The 25,934-nt window shown below is 43.0% G+C and overlaps 1 protein-coding gene across 1 annotated transcript; it reads right to left on the bottom strand.

The window, feature by feature from the left end:
* Positions 1-18,860: 18,860 nt before the first annotated feature.
* On the bottom strand, positions 18,861-21,924 carry LOC132779273 (zymogen granule membrane protein 16-like). Its single transcript, XM_067469610.1, has 4 exons — positions 21,863-21,924; positions 21,455-21,507; positions 20,270-20,408; positions 18,861-19,207 (listed from the first exon to the last, which is right to left on the bottom strand). Exons 1-4 carry the CDS (start codon positions 21,922-21,924, stop codon positions 18,886-18,888), a joined length of 576 nt encoding a protein of 191 aa, XP_067325711.1. The 3' UTR covers positions 18,861-18,885.
* Positions 21,925-25,934: the final 4,010 nt, after the last annotated feature.

The raw sequence follows: 25,934 nt of genomic DNA, 5'->3' as shown, positions 1-25,934 counted from the left end.
GATTGGACCCTCTTCCTTTTTCCTTCCATTTTCCCCATCATAATTGTCTTTACACTTCACTATTTTGTCGAGATTGGTCATTGCTCTCCTCCCAAGAAGAAAGCAGCTTTTGATTTCCTGGCTGCAGTCTGTGTCTGCAGTAATCTTTGCACTTAGAAATACAAAGTCTGTCACTTCCTCCATGTTTTCTCCCTCTATTTGCCAGTTAGGGCTTCCTATGCACTCTTTTTTTTTTTTACTTATTCACTTGGTTCCTCCTGGTTAAACCAAGCATTCTTTTCTGTGCCATGCTAAAAATGCAACTTTTTCAAGCTTTGTTGAAGAGACATGAACCTCTTCGTATTGCTCTGAACCAGCTGTCTCCAAATTCTACAAATACTGGATGTAGAGGATTCTCTATAGCTTAGGAAACCATCCCAAAGTCCCACCAATCTCCATAAAAGAGGGACACCATATGGGATGTCAACTCCTTTCTCCCTTATGTCCAAAGGGAAGGGAGATAAATGTGAATGTACCATCAACTTACATTGCAGCCCTTGGTTGATGTAGATCTGTATCTGGGTTCCGCAGAATCAGCTGAAGAAAAATCTAGTCTTTTATAAGGTGAGATTTGGGGTGTCGACTCTTTATCTTGGGAGCCTGCCTGCTGGGCAAACATAATTCATCTCTTATACAACTCTTTAATTGGTATTTTCTTGGGTGTTCTCCAAACAAATTGCCCCTCCTGGCCCTGGGCCATGAAGCCTGGATTGATTCTGGAATGACAATTTCCAGCTCTCTGCATCAAAATTGCTCAATACGGATCTGCTGTAAACACAACAAATTGTACAAAAGGAGAAATAGTGTCAGGCAGTGGTTACAGTTCTAGTCTGGGACTTTGGGTGCATCTACACCAGGCATGGGCAAATTTTGTTTCGGATTCCAACTCCCACAATTCCTAACAGCCATAGTAAACATCTGAATCCAAGGGTTAAGCTAAATAAACATAATAAGTAGAAGGAGTCAGACCAATTGAAACACTATACATTAAAAGCATAATATAATATATCACGTCAGCAGGCAAAGGAAGTATATGATGTCAAGGCGAGGATGGGTGTAAGAGATGCTCATCCTTCTCCTCTCTACAGACTAGATTACATAGATGGGTCTTTCCACTTCATCACATTTACTAAAAGCTTTTTAAAGGAGAGAAGAGAGCGGTCATTTTTAGTTCTTTAGGGAAGGAGTTCAAGAAGCAAGGAGCGGCCACGGAGAAAGCCCCCGCTCTCGTTCCCACCAGCCCCACTTGAAACAGGGTGGGATCGAGAGCTGTTAGGGCCTTCTCTGTGGACTCCTCTGTGGACTGCCATTAGTATGTTGTAAACCACCTTGAGTCTCCCGCCAGGGGTGAGAAAGGCGGTATATAAATACAGTAAATAAATAAAAAATAAATAAAAATATTGTGGTCTCCACTTTGTAGCCCCATTGGCTCTGCATCTTGTGGTACCATAATGCAGTCTGTTCAGTGCCTTCTAGATCGCCCATTCTTCTGTGTGCCCGAGGGGAGTTTCTCAGATTGAGGTTCCGGGTTTTAAACTGCCACTTTTGGACTCTTGCTTACTGAGCTGCTCCTGCAAGTATCTCTGTAGAGCTTAGGAAATTATTTCCTGCTTTAAGGTGTTGGCTTGCTGGCTGATATCGGAATAGAGGATGGGCCGGAGATGTCAATGTCTTGTTCCTTTCATTACAGGCTGCTACTTCCTGAAGGATGTCAGGTGCTGCAATACCAGTTAAAGAGTATAGTTTTTTCCCAACAGTGTAGGGCGTTGACATCCTGTGATAATGTGAAATGTCTCATTAAGATCTACATCCGCTGTTTAATGTGTTGAAATGTATTCCACACTGGGCATGCGTATTCAGCAGCAGAGTAGTTTGATTGTGATCTCCAAGTTGTGCCAGTCAGTTTTCGTATGATATTTTTTCTAGCACCCACTTTTTGCTTGTTATTTAAACAGCGCTTCTTATAAGTCAGAGCAACTCCCAGGTATTTTGATGTGCTGCAATGCTCCAGTGGGATTCCTTCCCAGGTAATCCTTAGAGTTCGAGATGCCTGTCTGTTCTTAAGATGAAATGCACATGTTTGTGTTTTAGATGGATTAGGAAGCAGATGGTTCTCCCTGTAATAGACAGTAAGAGCACACAAAGCTTTGTAGAGCTTCTGTTCAACTATTTCAAAGCTTCCTGCTTGAGCGATGATGGCACGATCATCAGCATAGATGAAATGAAAGGTGTGCCTTTAGAGTATAGACAATGCATATTATATTTATTATTTATTTATTTATTTATTTACTTTGCTTATATACCACTGTATCTCAAGCCCGAAGGCGACTCACAGCGGTTCACAAACAGTAAAAACAGTAGAGACAGCAGTGGTTTCATACAACATATAACAATTGACTTAACACATTATCCATAAATTACCACTAAGCAATTACAATGCACAATTATTACAAAAAACAACTGTACCCAATCTTCTCATCATCCAAGCGTAGTCCAGGTTCGTCGTCCATTGTTCCATTCCTATGTTCCATTACCAGATTGCACTAAATTACTCAAACGCCTGCACAAACATCCAGGTCTTCACCTTTTTGCGGAATACCATTAGAGATGGTGCTAGTCTAATGTCCGTAGGAAGGGCGTTCCACAGCTAAGGAGCCACCACCGAGAAGGCCCTATCTCTCGTCCCCGCCAGCCGAGCTTGAGAAGCAGGCGGGATCGAGAGCAGGGTCTCCCCGGAAGATCTCAAACTCCTGGTGGGTTCATAGGCAGAGATGCGGTCAGATAGGTAGCTTGGGCCGGAACCATTTAGGGCTTTAAAGGCGAATGCCAGCACTTTGAATTCAGCCCGGTAGCAGATCGGTAGCCAGTGGAGTTGGCGCAACAGGGGGGTTGTATGCTCCCTGCGCTCTGCTCCTGTTAAAATCATGGCTGCCGAGCGTTGGACTAGTTGGAGCTTCCGAGCTGTCTTCAAAGGTAACCCCACGTAGAGAGCGTTGCAGTAGTCTAAACGGGATGTAACCAGAGCGTGGACTACCGTGGCCAAGTCAGACTTCCCAAGGTACTGGCGCACAAGCTTTAGCTGTGCAAATGCTCCCCTGGTCACCGCCGAAACCTGGGGTTCCAGGCTCAGCGATGAGTCCAGGGTCACACCCAAGCTGCGAACCTGCGTCTTCAGGGGGAGTGCGGCCCCATCCAACACAGGCTGTAACCCTATGCCCTGTTCGGCCTTGCGACTGACCAGGAGAACCTCTGTCTTGTCTGGATTCAATTTCAATTTGTTCGTCCTCATCCAGACCGTCACAGCGGCCAAGCACCGGTTCAGGACCTGGACAGCCTCCTTAGTAGCAGGTGGAAAGGAATGACAGAGTTGGACATCATCCGCGTACAGATGACACCGTACCCCGAAACTCCGGATGATCTCCCCCAGCGGCTTCATGTAGATGTTAAACAACATGGGAGACAATATTGAGCCCTGAGGAACCCCACAAGACAATGGTTGTGGGGTTGAACAGGTGTCTCCCAACAACACCTTCTGAGATCGACCCTCCAGGAATGACCGGAGCCACTGCAAAACAGTACCTCCAAGACCCATCCCTGCGAGGCATCCCAGAAGGATACCGTGGTCGACGGTATCGAAGGCCGCTGAGAGGTCCAGCAGCACCAACAGGGACACACTCCCCCTGTCGAGCTCCCGGCGCAGATCATCCACTAAGGCGACCAAGGCTGTCTCAGTACCATGTCCCGGCCTAAAGTCAGACTGTGCCGGGTCTAGATAATCCATGTCTACCAAGAAAACCTGGAGTTGTGAGGCCACCACACGTTCCAAGACTTTGCCCAAGAAGGGGAGATTGGAAACTGACCGATAGTTGTCGAATTTAGTGGGGTCCGGTGATGGTTTCTTCAACAGCGGTTTTATTATAGCTTGTTTTAAGCTCGCTGGAATCTTGCCTTCCCGAAGGGAAGCATTAACCACCACCTTAACCCACTCAGCCAATCCCCCTCTGGCCTCCTTTAGAAGCCAGGATGGGCAGGGGTCCAGGATGCATGTGGTTGGCCTCATTCCTCCAAGTATCTTGTCCACATCCTCGGGTTTCACCAATTGAAATGAATCCATCAAAACTGGACAAGCAGGTGCTCGTGTTACATCCTCAGAGACTGCCATTAACATGGTATCCAGACCAGAACGGATCAAAGCGACTTTGTCTGCAAAGAACTGAGCAAAAGCTTCACAGCGAGAAGTCGAATCGTCAGGGTTCCCACCATGAGTGGTGGGATTTAAAAGGCCTCTGACAATTCGGAACAGCTCAGCCGGACGGTTCTTTGCAGATGCAATAGTGGCCGCAAAGAAGGCCTTCTTTGCTGCTTTTATTGCCGCGGCATATGCCCTTAAAAAGGACACAAACCGTGTTCGATTTGGCTCACTCGGATCCGAACGCCACACACTCTCTAGTTCCCTCTTCCTTCGCTTCATCGCTGCCAGCTCATCGGTGAACCAGGGAGCTGGTTTAGCTCGGCTACTTGAGAGGGGACATTCCGGAGCGATCGTGTCAATTACCCTAGTCATCTCCCCATTCCAGAGAGTGACCAGGGCCTCGACAGGATCACCTACCGAGGTGGCGGGAAACTCCCCAAGAGCCATCAGAAATCCATCCGGATCCATAAGCCTCCTGGGGCGGACCAACTTAATGGGTCCTCCACCTCTGCAGAGGTTAGGGGGCGCAGTGAGCCTAAATCTGACCAGGAAGTGGTCGGTCCATGGCAACGGAGAGATGGTCAGCTCCTCGACCCCACCACCTTCCTCCCATCCCTGGCAGAAAACCAAGTCCAATGTATGTCCTGCACTATGAGTGGGGCCAGATACTTGCTGGGACAGCCCCATGGTTGCCATGGCAGACATGAAGTCCTGAGCCGCTCCTGAAAGGGCCGCCTCGGCATGGACATTGAAGTCCCCCAGCACAAGGAGCCGCTGGGATTCCAATGCCAGGCCTGAGACCACCCCCGCTAGCTCAGGTAAGGAGACTGTAGTGCAGCGAGGTGGGCGGTACACTAACAGAATCCCTATTCTGTCCCGGTCACCCAACCTCAAGTGGACACATTCAAAATTTGTTGACTGCGGGATGGGGCCCCTGGTCAGAGGGATGGAATCTCTATAGACCACTGCGACTCCGCCTCCCCGCCCTCTGGATCTCGGCTGGTGCTGCACGGAAAAACCTGGTGGGCAAAGCTGGGTCAAATTCACGCCTCCCGCTTCGTCCAACCAGGTCTCCATAATGCACGCCAGATCTGCCCGCCCATCCAGGATTAAGTCTTGGATGAAAGTTGTTTTTCCATTGACAGATCTGGCGTTCAACAGCACCACCTTCAATCCAGAGGGACCGCCATCCTGGTTACACCAGTTTACCATATCAGGAGACCGGTTTGGAATTACTAATGTTGTTATTATAGAGAGATAATTGTATAGATTCCATAAATGTTAGCTCAGATTCCAAGATTGCTACTAATAAAGCAACCTACTTTTTACCCATTGTTTCAGTGCATAATGCATACACTCGTTTGTGTCTAGTATTAAATAATAACTATGGTTCTCCTTCAAACGAATCAGTCACCCTTTCATCTCTTTTATATAGTTCTCCCATTCATTGTTTCCAGCATCTTTTTATTTCTACTTGGTCAAGTAATGTATTTCCCTGGTAGCCATCTCAACTCTTGGTTTAAATCTCCCTTTGATTTCTTAGATCTTATGGAAGAGGTCTCTTGTTCTTCCATTTTTGTAGCTTTCTTCTATTTCTTTGCATATATTACTATAGTAGTTCTCCTTGTCTCTGTGTAGAAGTTGTTGAAACAGTTGCATTCGGGGTTTTGACTCAGATGAAAGCAATGGGAAATTGGGAATTTCACTAGAAGCTGCCTATGCTGCAACCAGGTAACAAGCTACACTGGCTAAAGTTCTCTGACCTTCACAGCCTTTAACGGTACAGGAAACCTTTCCAGTTTTCACTTTGGACAACCAGGATATGCCAGTCTTTTCTTTCATCCGGGTTCGAGATGGGCCTTTAAGGTAAAATGCTACGATGGGTCATTTTGTGCCAGCAATTTTGGGTGGGGCTCCTAAAAGGTTTATAGAGATTACCTGAGACAACAGGATGTCTCCATTCCTTTTGGACTATTAAAACACACCACACCCAAGAGTTTGGTGCCAGTCCAACTGTGCCCGGCCATATATTATTCTTGGAAAGTCCAGAGAGGTCCCTTACAAAGAAAGGTAGCTGATAGTCATGTGCATTTGGGGCTTACCTTCATTTGTTTCATGTCCCGGCTTTTGGTGGGGCCCCAGATCAATTTCGTCTGAGCCTCCCAAAACTGGAGGTCACATATTTGTTTTCTGTTTTCGGGGCCGTAAGATCTTTCAGTCCATTATTTGGGGAGGGGGTTCACGCTTAGGGCCAATGCGCTTGTGCCTACGGGTGCAGGCTTTGGACCTACGCACCTGGGCCTCACAGGGCCTGCAGCCGAGCTCTGAATAAGGAGCACTCCTTACTTGGCGCTCTGCTGTAGGCCCAGCGAAGCCTGGGCACATAGGCCCAAAGCCTGCACCCATAGACATGACTCATTGGGGAAAATATTACAATATTTATAGGAAATACAGAGCTGTCCAATACAATTTTCCCACTCCTGCTCCCCCCCCCCCAGCCAGCTTCTCACTGATTGGGTAGAGTCATCAGCTGGCTAGGAGGCGGGATCAGCTAGGCTGCGCCCTGTCGAATCAGAGCACTAGCCCTGCTTTGGCTGCTCATCCAGTGATGAGGCAGGAGGCATGCTGAGCAGGAAATAATGAATGGGAGAATTAAAATGACTAATGTTTGCCCTATGATGCATCTCACACAAGTAGGAAAACACCTTTTTGCTCACAGACTCACAAACCTCATTAGGCGCACTTTAAACTAGGTGCACCGGAGAGGGGGACAACAGCCTTGCGAACAGTACTTTACCCACAATGCCAGGGAACCTCCAGAAGGCTAAATGGAGGGCTGCACAAACACTATGAGGATCAAGTACCGAAAGCACAATAATTCCAAATAAACAGCTCAGGGGAAGATCTCAGGGGCTCACATGCCTTTACACTAATTCACAGAGCATGGGAAATAAACAAGATGAACTCCAACTTTTAGCACAACACCACAAATATGATGTCATAGTCATCAATGAAACCTGGTGGGATGACTCCTATCGCTGGAATGTAGACATGGAGGGCTATAACCTCTTTCACAGAAACCGAACAAAGGGGAGAGGAGGCGGAATAGCCTTATATGTCAAAAACTGTTACGCTGCAGAAGAGATGCAAGACAGCAATTTGGGAAGCCAGCTTGAAAACATCTGGATAAGAATCAAGGGAACTGGGACTAATAAAGATCTCGTTGTAGGCGTCTACTACAGACCTCCAAGCCAGGAGGAAGAACTTGATGAAGTCTTCTGCCAACAGTTGACCAAACAGGCACAGAGAAGAGATGTAGTAGTCATGGGTGATTTCAACTATCCCGATATTTGCTGGAAAACAAACTTGGCCAAGAGCACAAAGTCTAACGAATTCCTCGCTTGCCTTGCAGACAATTTCATGGTCCAGAAGGTAGAAGAGGCAACAAGGGGGTCGGCTACTCTTGATCTCATCCTAACAAATGCAGAGTACCTGATGGATGCAGTTTAAGTGGTCAGATCCTTAGGGGGCAAGTGGCCATGGGCTCCTGCAATTTGAGGTACAAAGGAAGGTCGAAACTAAGACAAGTCAAACCCGCATTTTGGACTTTAGGAGAGCTGATTTCCGAAAAATGAAGGAAACACTGAGCAGCATTCCGTGGACACAGATACTAAAAGACAAGGGAGTTACAGATGGATGGGAGTTTTTCAAGAATGAAATACTCAAGGCCCAATTGCGAACAGTGCCAACAAAGAGAAAAAATAAGACAAATGTAAAGAAGCCAGAATGGATGTCCAAAGACCTTCTGACTGTGCTAAGACTCAAAGGAGACATGCACAAGAAGTGGAAAAAGGGAGAAATCACCAAAGAAAAATTCAAAGAAATAGCCAACTCCTGGAGGGAAAAGGTCTGCAAGGCTAAAGCACAAAATGAGCTCAGGCTTGCCAGGGACATTAAAAACAATAAAAAGGGCTTCTTTTCTTATGTCAGTAGAAAAAGGAAGAAGAAGAAGGCGATAGGGCCTCTTCGAGGAGAAGATGGGGGCAAAGCTGACAGGGGATAGGGAAAAGGCAGAACTGCTTAATGCCTTCTTTGTCTCGGTCTTCTCATAAAAAGAAAGTCATCTTCAACCTCAGCAAGATGAAGTGGATGAGGGATTAGAGGACATCCAACCCCAAATTGGGAAACAACTCATCCAGGAATACCTGGCCGCTCTTAATGAGTTCAAGTCCCAAGAGCCAAATCAACTACACCCAAGAGTATTGAAGGAACTAGCAGAAGTCATCTTGGAACCATTGGCAATCATCTTTGAGCGTTCTTGGAGAACGGGAGAAGTTCCAGCAGATTGGAGGAGGGCAAATATGGTCCCAATCTTCAAGAAAGGAAAAAAGGATGACCCAAACAATTACCGTCCAGTCAGCCTCACGTCGATACTAGGCAAAATTCTGGAAAAGATTGTTAAGGAAATGGTCTGCAAACATTTAGAAACAAATGTGGTCATTGCTAATAGTCAACATGGATTTATCAAAAACAAGTCATGCCAGATTAATCTACAAACTGGGTAGATGCGGAGAATGCCGTGGATGTAGCTTATCTGGGTTTCAGTAAGGCCTTTGATAAGGTCCCCCATGACCTTTTGGCAAACAAACTAGTCCAGTGTGGGCTAGGCAAAACTACGGTGAGGTGGATCTGTAATTGGTTAAATGGATGAACCCAGAGGGTGCTCACCAATGCTTCCTCTTCATCCTGGAAAGAAGTGACGAGTGGAGTGCCTCAGGGTTCCGTCCTGGGCCCAGTCCTGTTCAACATCCTTATTAATGACTTAGATGAAGGGTTAGAAGGCATGATCATTAAGTTTGCAGATGGCACCAAATTGGGAGGGATAGCCAATACTCCAGAGGACAGGAGCAACATTCAAAACGATCTTGAAAGATTAGAGAGATGGGCCAAAACTAACAAAATGAAGTTCAACAGTGACTAATGCAAGATACTCCACTTAGGCAGAAAAAACGAATTGCAAAGATACAGAATGGAGGACGCCTGGCTCGAGAGCAGTACGTGTGAAAAAAATCTTGGAGTCCTCGTGGACAGCAAGTTAAACATGAGCCAACAATGTCATGTGGCAGCAGAAAAAGCCAATAGCATTTTGGCCTGCATCAATAGGAGCATAGTGTCTAGATCTAGGGAAATCATGCTACCCCTCTATTCTGACTTGGTTAGACCACACCTGGAATATTGTGTCCAATTCTGGGCACCACAATTCAAGAGAGATACTGACAAGCTGGAATGTGTCCAGAGGAGGGCGACTAAAATGATCAAGGGTCTGGAGAACAAGCCCTATGAAGAGGAGCTTAAAGAGCTGGGTATGTTTAGCCTGAAGAAGATAAGGCTGAGAGGAGATATGATGGCCATGTATAAATATGTGAGAGGAAGTCACAGGGAGGTGGGAGCAAGCTTGTTTTCTGCTTCCCTGGAGACTAGGACACAGAACAATGGCTTCAAACTACAAGAAAGGAGATTCCATCTGAACATGAGGAAGAACTTCCTGACTGTGAGAGCCGTTCAGCAGTGGAACTCTCTGCTCCAGAGCGTGGTGGAGGCGCCTTCTTTGGAAGCTTTTAAACAGAGGTTGGATGGCCATCTGTCAGGGGTGTTTTGAATGCCATATTCCTGCTTCTTGGCAGGGGGTTGGACTGGATGGCCCATGAGGTCTCTTCCAACTCTATGATTCTATGAAAACTGCCTGCCAGGGGTCCGAGTGTCCCAGGAGATGAACACAGTGGACTTCCCCAGGATTGACAGGTTTCTGTGTGCACATGAAATGGAGGCATGAACATTGTTGCAGCGTGGAGCCATGAAAAGAGGCTTGCTGGTCCCTACATGAGGTTTTGAGATAAAAATGATTTTTTCGGAGTTCAGGGGTCCGTTCTGCAAAAAGTAAGATAGCAGTTAGTCTTAAAATTGGTCTAGGAAAAAGATGGCACCCGTTTGGAGCTGACCGGTTGACCCACAGATACTGGGGCCCAGTGGATCTCTGTATCTGTGGTTCAAAGGAATGCAGTTTCGGCCTCCCCAGGACGCTGTAAGACTGTCCTGGGTGAGCCAGCAGTGATCTGCGCCTCGGAAAGGGAAAGATTAATGCTGAAGAGTGTTAAGAGTCAGTAAAAGGGATACAATATATCACTCTGCTTTTAATATTTTTTTATTGAGTTTTTACAACGTATACATTAAAACAACATTGAGAAAAGTAAGTAAAGCAAATAAGGAAATAATAAACAAGAGCAAATAAGCAAATAGACACCAAATATCCAACCCAAAACACAAACCCCCTTAAGACAGCTCACACAAAAGGGAGGGGAAAAAAAAGGAAAAAAGAAAGAAAGGCCCCTCAAAAACCCTACACCCTAAAGTGACCTCAATTCTTCTTACTTTGTTCAAATCTCTGTATTACTATTCTTTCTCTATCTATTATTCTTCCCTCTTTGATATTTATATATTTCTTATGAGAAAGCTTTCGCTATAGGTTTTCTATCTCTCTTTTTTATTTAGAAAGAGACAATATATCACTCTGGAGAGAGAAAAAGTTGAAAGAAAATATACTTTTTTATTGGGGGGTTGTTACAATGAAGCGGGGGATCTAGCAAGGAAAAGAAAAGTCTCTATTGATGCTACTGCTAGAGCCACAATTCCTTCTTCATCTTGAAAGTCAATGTGCCTAGGAACTGCGGAACTCCCTGCTGCGTGGTCATATCAGCTTGAAGCCGAGGGCCTGCGAGCTCGTCCTCACTCTGACATTATCCTTGACAAGTTTTGTTCAAAAGAGGTTCTCCATCACATTCCTCTTGGGCTGAGAGAGTGTGACTTTCCCAAACAGGCGTCCATAGCTGAGCAGGGATTCAAACTTTGGTCTTCCAAGCTCCTGGACAACACCGTGTAACAAAATTTGAAAAAATGTTCTGTTCCTGGTTTGAAAGTAGTTATTTCCCCATTTAATTGTGTGGTACTTACTTTGGAAGTAGTTGTTATACTCCAGAAACTTCCTTTTTTGTGGCTGCCACAAACTATGTTGAATTGGTTGAGACTCAATGAGATATTCATTGGAAAACTATAGCAAAATGTGCTGCAGGATGTCCCACAAAAACAAAGTTTTTGCAGTTTAATAAACCCTTTCCATGTTTTTTAAAAATAATTTTTATTGAGGTTACATATAATTACATGGAAAGAGGGGGAATATTTGGGAGAAGATAGGAAAGTAGGAATAAAGGTAAAGAGAAAAAAAGAGAAGGAAAAAAAGGGGGGGGGGGTGGTTGACTTCCATTCCGTCTTCAGGTTCTTCTTCTCATTTGTTTCACGGTTTTGTTTAAATCTTTTCTATGTCTTTCATTCTTCTATTTTTATCGTAGTAAAAAAAAAAGGTCCCAATCAGTCCTCTTTAATGATTTCCCGGTATTCTTTTTTAATAAAAAAAAGTTAGTTCATCCATATCTCTTATTTCTCTTATTTTGTCCAGCCACTCATCTATGGCCGGAATTTGTTCCTGTTTCCAAAATTTCGCAAAAATAATTCTTGCCGCTGTTGTAATATATGTAATTAGTTTATCATCATTTTCACCAAGCTGTAACTCCAAATCTGTAAAACTTAACAGATAGTATTCAGGCTTCTTCTTTTTTTAAACTTTTTTTATTGTAGCTTTAACATATTCAGTTTTTAAATGTTCTTATACTTATCACTTCCCATTAACAATTTGAACAGAACATGTATGTCTTGATACCTATAATATTTCATTCTCCTGCTTCATTACATCCAATCACCCAGTGCTAACCCTTCACCCCCAACCAGCCAATTACAATACTTATTCCCAAAAATCAGTTGTTTCTATTACAGGTTTGGTCCCCTTACCTTCTATATATACATATTCTATCAATTTCCCCCAAATCTTCCCAAAACCATCTTTTTTTGATAATCCTCTTTTAACTTTAATGTTTCCTGTCAGTTTATCATTTATTGTGATGTCCCAGATCTCCCTATACCACTCTTCCAATTGGCACTCCCCTCCTTTCCATTTTTTAGCTATTAGCAATCTTGCTGCTGTTACCAGATTGGCAATTAATTCTTTTAGTTCTTTTGGTATTTTAACATTATCAATAAATGACAGCAGTGCTATCTCCGGTGTTCCTGTTATCTCTATTTGGGTGATTCTTCTTATTTCTTGAAATACATTTTCCCAAAATTTTTGAACATATTTGCAAGACCACCACATGTGTATATATGTGCCAGTTTCTTGACAGCCCCTCCAGCACTGCTTAGAATGTTTCTTGTCAATTTGATTTAATCTGATTGGTGTGAGGTACCATCTCCACACCACTTTGTAATAATTCTCTTTTATTCTTATAGACATATTTTTTAATATACGCATATTCCACATTCCTTTCCAGTTTTGTGGGTGTATTACTTTATTACAATCTAACTCCCACATTCTTTTAAGGTGGTCCTGCTCCTGGACTCCTTCCAGCAGCATTTTGTAGATATCACTTGTTATACCTTTTGTTCTTTCTTTTCCTTCCTTACTCCCTCTTTGGCTAATCATTTCTTCAAATTTGGTAAATTCTTTCTCTCCTTTATATTTCTTTCTTATTTCCCTTAACCATCTTTCCAGTTGTAGAACTTTATACCATCCAATATTCCCTCCTGATAACTGGACCTTTATCTCACCTATATTTTTCATCTTTGATTCCCAATCTTTGAATTTTGTTATTCCTTTTTCCTTGAATTCACTTTCCAACTCCTTTTTGAGATTTATGGGGAAATTATTTGTAATCAACACAAATTAATGGGGATATTGGTGGTATTAATTTTTCTTCATATTTAGACCATATTCCCAATATGTTTTTTAGAAAAGGGTTCTCTATTTTGTTATACCATTTCTTGTCTAGATTCCTAATTTTCCCTATAAAGAAAATATATTCTAGTTTCATATCTATGCCTTCACCCTCTTCTTCTAACCATTCTAAATCCTTTTGACTCATAATCCCTTCAACAATATACCTTAACTGGCTTGCTGTATAGTATAGTTTTAAGTTTGGTATTCCCAGACCTCCCTTCTTTTGTAGTTTATACCATTTTGCCTTATTAATTCTAACTCTTTTGTTCTCGTTGCAGAAGGTGTTTATCATATTCTGCCACTTTGTAATTTCTCCAGCTGAGTTTTTAATAGGTAGCATCCTAAACAAAAAGTTTATTTTAGGTAAAATTTTCATCTTTATTAAAGCTATTCTACCAAACCATGACAATTTGAGTTTGGCAAATTTAGCCAGAGTATCCTTCACATTTTTCCTTAATTTGATTAGATTCTCCTCTTCTAGTTTATCAATTTCTTTAGAAATATTAATTCAGGCTTCTTTTTAAAAGACCTTTTCAAAAAATTTTGTGTCTCTTCATGGATCAATGGCCAATACTTCAAAGTTTCCTTACAGGTCCACCACATATGATAAAATGTGCCTACCTGTTAGCAGCCTTTCCAACATTTTTCAGAAATATTTTCATACATATGGCCTAGCTTTTTTTTTTTTGGAGTGTTATACCACCTGTGAAACATTTTAATCCAGTTTTTTTCAAATCTGTTGCATAAGTATATTTTAATTTTCTGTTCCACATTTGTTCCTACTCCCTAAATTGAATTGGCCTTCTTAAATTTTCTGCCCATTTAATCATGCAGGATTTGACCTGTTCCTTTTCAGTTGCCCATACTAGCAACTTGTTATAAATCATTGTTATTACTTTCTTTTCCATCTTCAATATCTTATTCCATATTGTTTCTTCCCAGTCAAATCTCTTTCCATATTTTTACGATGGAACCAGTTAGAAAATAACATTTATTACTCACGTTACATAATATAATCCAAGACATCATATATAAGAGGAGAACAGACATTACTGATGTTTAATAAATCGAAGGAATGTTTGGGGGGTCAAAATTAAGGATTTTGATATGACTCATGGATAAGTGGAGGGTCATTCCATGGAGAGTGGAAAATAGAGACAAAGGCATTCAAATGATGTCTTTTTTTGCAGAACTGGTGCACAGGTTTATCTTGGACCAACAATAAGGGGAAGGGGTTCCCATTCGTATCAACCTCCAGTTGGCTTCATTCGGTAGGTACCGTTGACTGTCCCAGCTGAAACGGCCCTCCCATATTTATTAGAGTTTCCCAACCCTTTCTGATCAAACATTAAAACTGGTTCTTTGCGTACGTTTTGGCAGCTCCACAGTGTGGCACTCTTCCAAAGTCCCCCAAAGGAAGGTTTTAAAGTGTTCTTTCCTGTTTAATTGTGCAGTACATAAAGGTAAAGGTTTCCCTTTGACATTAAGCTAATTGTATCCAACTCTGGGGAGTGGTGCTAATCTCCATTTCTAAGCCAAAGAAATGTTCTTAGATGCACCCAAGTTCATGGGCCAGCATGACTGCATGGAGTGCCATTACCTTCCTGCCAAAGTGGTACCTATTGATCTACTCACATCTGCATGTTTTTGGACTGCTTGGTTGGCAGAAGCTGGGGCTTACAGCGGGAGCTCACCCTGTCTGTGGATTCAAACTGTTGACCTTTTGGTCAGCAAGTTCAGCAGCTCAGCGGTTTTACCCGCTGTGTCACCCAGTACTTAATTTGAAAGTAGTCGTTATATTTCAGAAACTTCATTTTGTGGCTGCCTCAAACTATGTTAAATTTGTCAAGACTTGATAAGATATTCATTGGAAAACTATAGCAAAATGAGCTGCAGGATGTTCTGCAAAAAACAATGTTTTGGCAGTTTAACAAACTTTCCCCATGTTTTTACAATACAATCAATTAGGAAATGACATTTACAACCCAGGAATAAAAATTGCGTTACATAGAGTCCCAATAGGTGGATACCAGCACTAGCAGTGGGTCGCCCATGGATCTGTGCGCCTGGCAAGACGAAGAAACTATAACCCAATATTTCTCAATCAAAAAATCTCATCAAATTGAAGAAGCCACCAAGGTTTTTTGTTTTTTTTATAGGACAGCTAAAGTAGATGCCAGCTTGCGGTAATCTGCCAAAGAAAGCTGAGATGAGATAACATTGAAAAACAAACATTTTTATACAGGACAATTCTTTGAAATTCCTGCTCCCACCCCATTGTAATTGGTGGAGCTCTCTTGACATCACAAGCAGCTGAGCGGGATTCTCTGATGAGGCGAGACTGTGGTGTCCATCAGCCAATCAGAGAGTGTTCTCTACTTCCAATGCCGATTTACACTCTCCAATGGCTGCTGGGGGGGGGGGGGGCAGGATGGAAACTTTAGACAAAGAAGTCATAGTTTTATTATTGGATCACATTGTTCCAACTTCGGGACAGACAAAGAGGGGCCATCAGGTCCCATGAGTTTTATTGTTGTGATGATTGTCTTCAATGAGCCCCAATCGAGCATGACTCTTCCTCAGTATCCATTGTGTTCCAAAGCAGCATATTGTCCATGGTGATAGGATTAAGAATCTGTTCCTGGGAAAAGGAACAATGACATTGTGGAAAATGTGGGTCTTATATTTATTTCCTTGCGCTCAATAGCTTTTCAGGACTCCAATCATCCATTACAATCAAACCCGATCAAACCGAAAACACATAGGACAGGGCTTGCGAACAGAGAACATAGAAGCCTCTTCCTCTGTTTCTTATGGCCAAACATCGCCATCTGGAGGCATTGTAACCATGTCCTACACAACCCTTAGGGAGAGGGTTTAAGAAGACCAAAAAATATTGGCAACCTCAAGGAGCACCTCACAAAACTACAAATCCCAAGAATCTATAATGTTGAGCCATGGCAGTTAGTGTTATCAAACTGCATCATTAATTCTCCAGTGTAGATGTACCACTAGTTCTTCATCTTGAAGCCACAAGTGTCATGAATAATTTTTCAATAACTTTAAAGTATAGGTTCTTTTTATTGCAATTTTCCAGTGTGAGAGGGTACATCAGAACTTTTATAGAACTTTCACACAAAGAATGACCTTGGACATACAGATTCTATGCAACTATATTGGATTCACAGACCGCTTACAGTTACATTGGCTAACAAACAAACAATGAAAGGGGTTACATTTTTAGTCAACATTCAATCATGCATACATCACCATTCTTCCCGTCATCTCCTGGAGAAGAACACCTGCTTTCCTTGCAGCCTGTCAACGGATTGTTCCAAAACTTCCATAATGGCAAAACTTCTAAAACGCCAACATGCCAAAACTTCTTTCCATAAGAACAATGCCAAGAATCAGTTTCCATACAGCAGAACCTGACTTCCTGCACAAAATCCAAGACTCCAAAATCGCACTCCTTTTTCTTCCATTGAGAGGAGACATACACCATCTCTCTCCTTCTCATGGACTAGAGAGGCGGGTGAACAGCATCTCTGCATGTCACAATTTGAGAATTATTAGATTGAGTCTTTTATAGGAATATTTCTGCTGATGTAGTAAATAATTGCCCTGTTTGGAATTATTTTGAGTTTTCACCTCCTGACTTCATCTCAGATTCCTGGCCAGATGTTGATTCTTCTTGATTGGTGTTAGCCTTGTGTTGACTTCCTTCTTAACATTGTAAACATTGATCTTATCATTGTCACAGTTCTTATCACAATTTAGTATTTCATTTCTCATTAGCAACTTTTAATTAGAGTCCAGCAAGCAGGTAGTTAATGATTTAGTCATTGCAGGCCTTGGTCTTTTAGAATGGTGTTTCCAAATTATGAACTCTCATTTATATATCTTTCATTCAACTCCATTCATACCCACACATATCAAATCCACATTTGTGAAATCTGCATATTATATTTCTTGTGACACGAGGAGAGGCGGATAAAAAATAAAATAATAATGATAAATCATCAGCATAACTAATATAAGGTCCTTTCTGAGGGCACAGTTTCTTCAATATCTTGGCCATGAATTTTTGAACAAATTTGCCATCAGTCAATGATCTCCCACTTTCAACAACACATTTAGCAGTTTTATAGCTGGTCCTCACAGTAGAAAATTTCCCCTTGACATCCTTTATGAAATCATTATGCTACAGAAAGATAGCATTGAGAAAATGCTTTATCATGTTCATTAGCAACTCTCTTTATCTATTGAAAGGTCCTTGTGACAAAACTCTAAATGCCTCAACACTGAATTCCTTTAATGCTGAGACAGTTTCAAAGAACAGCAGTTAAACTGCTTTGCTCTTGTTTAAAAGAAAAGAACAGTTGATAGTCTGTTGTTAAAGACATGAGTTCTCATCTGCAATTTTTCATTTCTGTAGAAAAGTACTTTTGTAACCATTTTCGCGCAGAATATATGGTGCAGAGGGATGGTTGGAGAGTTTCCATATAGATACCAGAAACATAAAAATAAGGACGTTGACAAATTGAAGAACTACAATAATGTAGCCCATTCATGATGCATCCTTGCGCTTTTCATGCCCAGCGTGGATCACATCCCACCACACTAAAACGCTAAAACAGTGGATGTGGCTTTCAATTAGACATGCGCCCTACCCCACTGGAGAAATCACACTGTTTAGCCGATATTGGGATATGAACTGTATAAAGTCTGAGTAACTGTATATGGAGTGAATCTGTTTATCTGTAACTATATTATCCCGACCCCCTGCCGGGAAGTAGCAACCAACAGTGACCAAGGACCAAGGCAGTGACATCTCCGGCCCATCCCCTGTTAGGATATCACCCAGATATACAGAGACAGTCGCTGGAACACCTCAGCAAACGAGAATCCAAAAGTGGCAGGCTAAAACCTAAAACCTCAACCAGTGGATGATACCAAATGAGAGACTCCCTCCTGGGCACACAGAAAACTAGGTGACTTGGAATGCGCTGAACAGATTGCGCTCTGGCACCACGAGATGCAGAGCCAACCTTCAGAAATGGGGCTACAAAGTGTAGTCAACAACATGCGAGTGTGGAGAAGAGCAAACCACAGACCACCTATTACAATGCAGTCTGAGCCACGCAACATGCACAATGGAGGACTTTGTTATAGCAACACCAGAGGAACTCCAAGTGGCCATCTTCTGGTCAAAGGATATTTAATAGAATGCCAAGTTCTCAAACTTTGTGGGGGTTTTAAAAATACAATACAACTGTTTGGTTTGTTCCTGATATAATAAGTAAATATGATACTCCAAGGTGTGAATAAATAAATATGATGCTCCATTTGCTCTGCTAATGATGCTGTTGACCCTGAGTGCAGCTCCCACTGACCTTAAGTAGAGAGCTCTCATGGCATTCAAAAAGTCCTGGTTTGACAGCACCAGTCTGGACCTCTGTTCCCATTGTAACCATGTAGGTTGACAACAAATAATGAAACACAGGATGACTTGTTTCAAAATTTGCTTTTATTTGCTAGCAGTGGTAGCGATGGCCATTTGAGAAGAGACAAAGCTTAGAAGAAGTGGACCAGGACTGAGGCAAGATGTGGGTTGGCTTAACTGAGCTACAAAAGAAGGGAACTTCGTGGGGATTGGACTAGAAGGTTCGTTGAATGGGTGGATATGGTGGCCATATTGGGGTGAAGCCAACGACTTTACGCTGAGGTGCCTCTTCTTGTATTAATTACCTTGTCTCTCACTATTTTATGCTCACTTTCCACAACTGGGGCAGCTACTGGGGTAGTTATCCCAGTAGAAACCGATGGCATTAATGGCTGAACCAGAGCTGCCACTGATGTAACGCAAGACGGTGCCAGGGTACATTGGAGCAGCATTAAATCTGGTGCCTCTGTCCTTCCCAAAGGGAAGGTTGCGCCCTTTGTCAGTAATAAACACGAGTTGGCAGAGGTAGCTCCTGTATTTCCCCTGGACCCGGATGACGGATTCGCCTGGCTGCAGGAAGATCTCCTCTAAGTCTCCATCTGAGCCTCCCTGGTACTCGCTCCACTCTTTGCCATAACGGACCTGGATACTGGAAAGAGCAGAAGATGTATAAGCCAGGATAGGATGCAGGCCTCTCTGAGGCCCCATCTACTCTGCCATATAAAATCCAGATTATCTTCTTTGAACTGCATTATATGGCAGTGTAGACTAATATAATCCAGTTCAAAGCAAATAATCTGGATTTTATATAGCAGTGTAGATGAGGCCTGAATGAGCCTTTTATATCCCAAGAGGACTACCATGAAATGTAGAATCAGGCGCTCATTAGTCCATTGAAACAAATATGCTTAGCCCACACAGATTTCAGTTCCAACCAAGCACTAACTAGGCTCAGTCCTGCTCAGCTTCTATAACCAAATGGGATCTGGTGTCTTCAAGTATTTAGGCCTTGATCAGAACTTAATTTAAATTAACTCTCTTGCTAAGCTCTAATTTTTTTCAGTCTTGCTTCTTGTTGTGTGCCTTCAAGTACTAAGTGGTGACCCTAAGGTGAACATGTTGCTGAGTTTTTGTAATCAAGGATGTGTGACTTGTTCAATGGGTTTTCATGGGCAAGCTGGGATTTGAATTCTGTTCTCTGGACATATTCCAATGCTCAAACTGCTACGCCACACTTTGAGTCTGCGTTCATTCCTACTCTACCAAGGACGTTTTGCAGCAGGCAAGGGAATCATGTAGCCCCCGACTAATACCCCAACTACAACTCCCATTTGCCCCATCCACATAGTTGAGGATGAAGAATGCTAGAAGTTTTAGACATCTGGTGATTGCATGATTCCTACTACAGTTTTACAGAGATTCTTCTGAATTTCCCCACACTTAAAGAAAATATTAGATTTATTTTAAGTGGCAGACACTCAGCCATGGAAATCTACTGGGTTGCAGTGGGCAAGTCATGCTCTCTCAGCCTCAGAGGAGGGTAATGGCAGATCTTCTGCAAGAAAACCTTGTGATTGGATCATCACAAGTCAGAACCAGCTTGAAGGCACATAACAATAGCAAATACATTAGTTGTTCAAGTGTTAACCATCTACAACAATATCAAAATACAGCTAGTCTCCTGTCCTCCAGGCTCCCATACATTCCTTACCCTGTAATGTAAGAGCGGCTAGTTCGAACCCTAATGGCTGTTATGGGTCCGTCCAGCTGGTTCCCAGAGTGTGAGAAGCGTTTTCCGCCGCCCCCGCCATACTCGCCGGAAAAGGATGAAGAACGTGCCGGGAAGACTTCTAAAATAAATCCCAGAGCAGGGAAGGGGTTAATGAGAAGCAGAGGCAGTTAGTGTCTTCCATGTCATTGGGCTGTGTGTGTGAATCTGCTCCAGGTTTTAGTCTGAACTTAGAGGGGCTAACCAAGATGCTAGCCCTATTTTGGGGATAGTCTTCAGCACCTTCTTTAAACTGTAGGGTCCTTCCACATAGTCTTGTATCTTGGAATATCAAGGCAGGAAATCCCACATTATCTGAGTGTCTCTCCCCCCACCCCAAGAAAGCGCATGCTTTCCGGGTTGGGTGTCCAGATGTTCTCCCAAGACTTTCTGAGAGAACACCTGGACACTCTAGCCTTCTCCCTGAAAACCCCCAATGAAAAGTAAAAGGACTTACCTGGCCTCCATTAGAGTGGTGCCAGAGTTCTCATTCATTAGAGTGGTGCCTGGAGAAAGTGGGGGAGGAGGAAAATAACTCCCCACCCCTCGCTCTGCTGGTGCATCATTTTTAGGCACCAGGAAAGCTCTGGCACCACTGTAATGGAGGGCTTTTGTGTGATTTTGGGGAGGGAGCTGATGTGCTAGTTGTTTTCTGGGCTAATTTAGCCCGGAAAATTGCGGGACTACTGTCTGGACTTTCCCCTCAGGAGTCCAGAGGGAGCAGTCCAGACAGTGGAAGTAGTGGGTTTATCTCACGCCTTCCAAGAAGGTGCGGAATAAACCCACTAACAAATTAATTTGCCATAAACCAAGGTTTTGCTGGTTTGTGGTGCATTAATTTGTGTTTGCTAGGATGTCATCTGAACAGCCCCCTTTTAATTACGGGAACTCCCGTGTTAAAGGGGCTGTCTGGATGCGCCCCCAGTTCAAAGCAGATATTGTGGGATTTTGCGCCTAGATATTCTGGGATATAGGGCTGTGTGTCAAGGCCCACAGAGTAAAGTCTGGAGTGAAATTCACTGCCTTACTGAAGCTGAAGCCATCCCCTGCAATGGGAAAAGAACACAATAACTTATTCTTGGACAACAAAAACTCTTTAGGGAAAAGGTGCCCCCAGGAAGGATTTACCTGCACTGGTGAAGCCACAGCAAAGTAAGGTGAGGAGGGTGAAACAAAGCATCCTAAAAAAAAGAGAATGTTGCATATACAATCCATTAATGTTTTTACCATTAAAAATATTACATGATTGTTGAAGGCTTTCATGGCCGGAATCTCTGGGTTGTTGTAGGTGTTCCGGGCTATATGGCCATGTTATAGAAGCATTCTCTCCTGATGTTTTGCCTGCATCTATAGAAAGCAGCCACAGAGGTTGTGAAGTCACAACCCCTGTGGATGTAGATCTTAGCAAGCTATTTCTTGATTTAAGGTGTTTGCTTGCTGCCTGATACCCGAACAGGAGATGGGTTGGAGATGTCAATACCTTTGTCCTTTCTTTACTGGCTACTACTGGCTGACGGATGTTAGGTGGTGCAATACCGGCTAAACAGTGTAATTTCTCCAGTGGTGTAGAGCATAGACATCCTGTAATATTGCGGCATGTCTCATGAATTATATTATTTATTTATTTACCATTTTAATACTCCATCATTCTCACCCCTTAGAGCCACATCCACCATTTTAACTTGGTGAAATGTGCTCTACACTGTGTATGTGTATTCAGCTGCAGAGTAGCAAAGTGCAAGGGCAGATTCCTTCGCTGTGTCTGGTTGTGATTCCCAGGTTGACTCTCATGACCTCATGGACTAGCCCATGCCAGAGCTCCCTGTTAGCTGTCACCACCCCCAGCTCCTCCAGTCAAACAAGTCACTTCAAGGATACCATCCGTCCACCTTGCCCTTGGTTGTCCCCTCTTCCTTTTTCCTTCCATTTTCCCCAGCATTATTATCTTCTCTAAGCTTTCCTGTCTTCTCATTATGTGGCCAAAGTACTTCATCTTTGCCTTTAATATCCTTCCCTCCAATGAGCAGTCGGGCTTTATTTCCTGAAGTATGGACTCTTAGAATTTTCCTCCAACACCACAGTTCAAAAGCTTCTCTCTCCTTATGGTCCAGCTCTTGCATCCGTAGGTTACTACAGGGAATACCATTGCTTTAACTATGCGGATCTTCATTGCCAGTGTGATGTCTCTTCATTATTGTGTCAAGATTGGTCATTGCTTTCCTTCCAAGAAGTAAAGTCTTTTGATTTCCTGGCTGCAGTCTGCATTTGCAGTAATCTTTGCACCTAGAAATACAAAGTCTGTCACTGCCTCCATGTTTTCTCCCTCTATTTGCCAGTTAGGGCTTCCTATGACCTCTTTTTTACCTATTCACTTAGTTTCTCCTGGACAAACTAAGCATTCTTTTCTGTGCCATGCTAAAAAGTAACTTTTCCAAGCTTTATTGAAGAGACATGAACCTCTTTGTATTTGCCTGAAACAGCTGTCTCCAAATTCTACAAATACTGAATGTAGAGGATTCTCTATAGTTTAGGTAACCATCCCAAAGTCCCACCAATCCCCATAAAAGACCACATTGGTTGTCAACTCCTCTCTCCCTTATGTCCAAAGGGAGGGGAGATAAATGTGAAAGTACCCTCAACTTACATTGCAGCCCTTGGTTGATGTAGATCTGTATCTGGGTTCCACAGAATCAGCTGAAGAAAAGTCTCATCTTTTATAACGCCCGTGAGATTTGAGGTGTCGACTCTTTATCTTGGGAGCCTTCCTGCTGGGCAAACATCACTCATCTCTTATGCAACTCTCTAGTTTGTATTTTCCTGGGTGTTCTCCAAACAAATTGCCCCTCCTTGTACTGGGCTATGGGAACCACCTGCTATGATGAGACCTGGATTGTTTCTGGAATGAACATTTCCAGCTCTCTGCGTCAAGAATTGCTCAATACGGATCTGCTTTAAACACAACAAATTATACAGAAGGAGAGATAATATCAGGTAGTGGTTACTATTCTAGTCTGGGACTTTGGGTGCATCTACACCAGGCGTGGGCAAACTTTGTTTCGGATTCCAACTCCCATAATTTGTAACAGCCATAGTAGACATCCGAAGCAAAGGATTGAGCTAAATAAACATAATAAGTACAAGGAGTCAGACCAATTAAAACACTATACATTAAAAGCATAATATAAGATATCACATCAGCAGGCTAAGGAAGCATCTGATGTCAAGGTGAGGATGGGTGTAAGAGATGCTGATCCTTCTCTTCTCTCTATAGACTAGATTACACAGATGGGTCTTTCTACTTCATCAAATTTACTAAAAGCTTTTTAAAGCAGAGGAGAGAGGAGCCATTTTCAGTTCTTTAGGGAGGAAGTTCCAGAGACAGGGAGCGGCCACAGAGAAGGCCCCCGCTCTCGTCCCCAGCAGCCCCACTTGAGATGGGGATGAGATCGAGAGCAGGGCCTCCTCTGTGGACTGCAGTGCTAGTGCTGGTTTGTACGCAGAGATGTGGTTTTTCAAATAGTCTGGGCCTGAATTGTTAATGCAGTTTGATGCCACTTTAAATGCCATGACTTAGTGCTATGGCATCCTGTGGAATTATAGTTGTAAAGGTCTTTAGCCTTGTCGAAGGCTTTCATGGCCGGAATCACTCAGTTCTTGTGGGTTTTTTCGAGCTATATGGCCATGTTCTAGAGGCATTTCTCCTGACGTTTCGCCTGCATCTATGGCAAGCATCCTCAGAGGTGAGGTCTGAGGTGACCTCACCTCTGAGGATGCTTGCCATAGATGCAGGCGAAACGTCAGGAGAAATGCCTCTAGATCATGGCCATATAGCCCGAAAAAACCCACAAGAACTGAGTCTTTAGCCTTCTCTGCCAAAGAGCAGTGGTGCCTCACTAAACTACATCTCCCAACCTGTCCTGAGTATAGATTACCCTAGTACTAAGTTATATACATTGGCATCAAAAAGCTCCCCTTTCTTGTCATGCTTGCTGAGATCTGTTTCAGGCCAAGATACTTGGTCTTAATTGTGATTCATTAGCGGTTCTTGGTAAATACTGAAAATATATTAATTTTATTCTAAAAAGTTTAAAATATGTCATTTCATTGCAGTACTTTCAAACAGCTCATGTTGGTCTGCTTACTGGGGAACACCAATTGAGATAAATCCTTGTGGTAGATTTTTTATTTATCGTGTCAGAAGCGAATTGAGAATACAAGGATAATGTATAGAAAAACCACAAAGTTAAAAACTTGGCATTATGCTAAATTTCTGGATTGCTCTTAGATTTCTGGGATGTATGGCCATGTTCCAGAAGCATTCTCTTTTTTCACCTACATCTGTGGCAGGCATCTTCAGAGGTTGTGAGATCTGTTGGAAACTAGACAAGTGGGGTTTATATATTTGTGGAATGTCCAGGGTCGGAGAAAGAACTCTTGTCTGTTTGAGGCAGATGTGTGTGTTGCAATTGGCCACTTTGATTATGATTTAATAGCTTTGCAGCTTTGAAACCTGTCTGATTCCTGGCTGGAGCCATCCTTTGTTAGGAGGTGTTAGCTGGCCTTGATTGTTTCTTGTCTGGAATTCCCCCCCCCTTTTTTTTGTTTTAATTGTTGTTCTTCACTGACTGTTCTGATTTTAGAGCTAAATTTCCTTTGATCAGAATCTGGCTACTTGGAGTGCCTCTGGTGTGTCTGTAAGAAGTTCCTCCATTGTGCATGTGGTAGGCTCAGACTGCATTGTAGTAAGTGGTGTGTGGCTTGCTCTTCTCTACTCTCGCATATTGTGGTCTCCACTTTGTAACCCCATTGGCTCTGCATCTCGTGGTGCCATAATGCAATCTATTCAGCATCTTCCAGATTGCCCAGTCTTCTGTATGGCCAGGGGGGAGTTTCTCCTCCGGTCTCAGCCACTGATTGAGGTTCTGGGTTTTAAGCTGCCACTTTTGGACTCTCACTTGCTGAGCTGTTCCTGCAAGTATCTCTGTAGAGCTTAGGAAGTTTTTTCTCGATTTAAGGTGTTGGTTTGTTGGCTGATATCCGAATAGAGGATGGGCCGGAGATGTTAATGTCTTGTTCCTTTCATTACAGGCTGCTACTTCCTGAAGGATGTCAGGTGGTGCAATGCCGGCTAAACAGTATAATTTCTCCAGCAGTGTAGGGTGTAGACATCCTGTGATAATGCAACATATTTCATTAAGATCCACATCCGCTGTTTTAATGTGGTGAGATGTATTCCACACTGGACATGCATGTTTAGCAGCAGAGTAGTCCGATTGTGATCCCCAAGTTGTGCCAGTCAGTTTTTGTATGATATTTTTTCTAGCACCCACTTTTTGCTTGATATTTAAACAGTGCTTCCTATAAGTCAGAGCAACTACTAGGTATTTTGGTGTGCTGCAATGCTCCAATGGGATTCCTTCCCAGGTAATCCTCAGAGTTCGAGATGCTTGTCTGCTTTTAAGATGATTAAGTTTTAGATGGATTAGGAATCAGCTGGTTCTTACTGTTATAGACAGTTTTTTGTCATGTCAGGAGCGACTTGAGAAACTGCAAGTCGTTTCTGGTGTGAGAGAATTGGCCGTCTGTTTTGATGTTTTTACCATCCTTG

Source organism: Anolis sagrei, chromosome 6, assembly GCF_037176765.1.
Source record: "Anolis sagrei isolate rAnoSag1 chromosome 6, rAnoSag1.mat, whole genome shotgun sequence".
NCBI lineage: Eukaryota > Metazoa > Chordata > Lepidosauria > Squamata > Dactyloidae > Anolis > Anolis sagrei.
Note: the sequence above shows the minus strand (reverse complement) of the source record. Positions and strands in the feature narration are given on the sequence as shown.

Coding starts and splice junctions, on each gene's coding strand:
- LOC132779273 (XM_067469610.1), bottom strand. CDS start 21,924: ATGCCGCAATATTACAGGATGTCTATGCTCTACACCACTGGAGAAATT. Junction 21,508..21,862: donor GAAATTACACTGTTTAGCCG/GTATTGCACCAC, acceptor TCTTTTTTTTAG/GATGCTTTGTTTCACCCTCC. Junction 20,409..21,454: donor CTGTGGCTTCACCAGTGCAG/GTAAATCCTTCC, acceptor GATTTATTTTAG/AAGTCTTCCCGGCACGTTCT.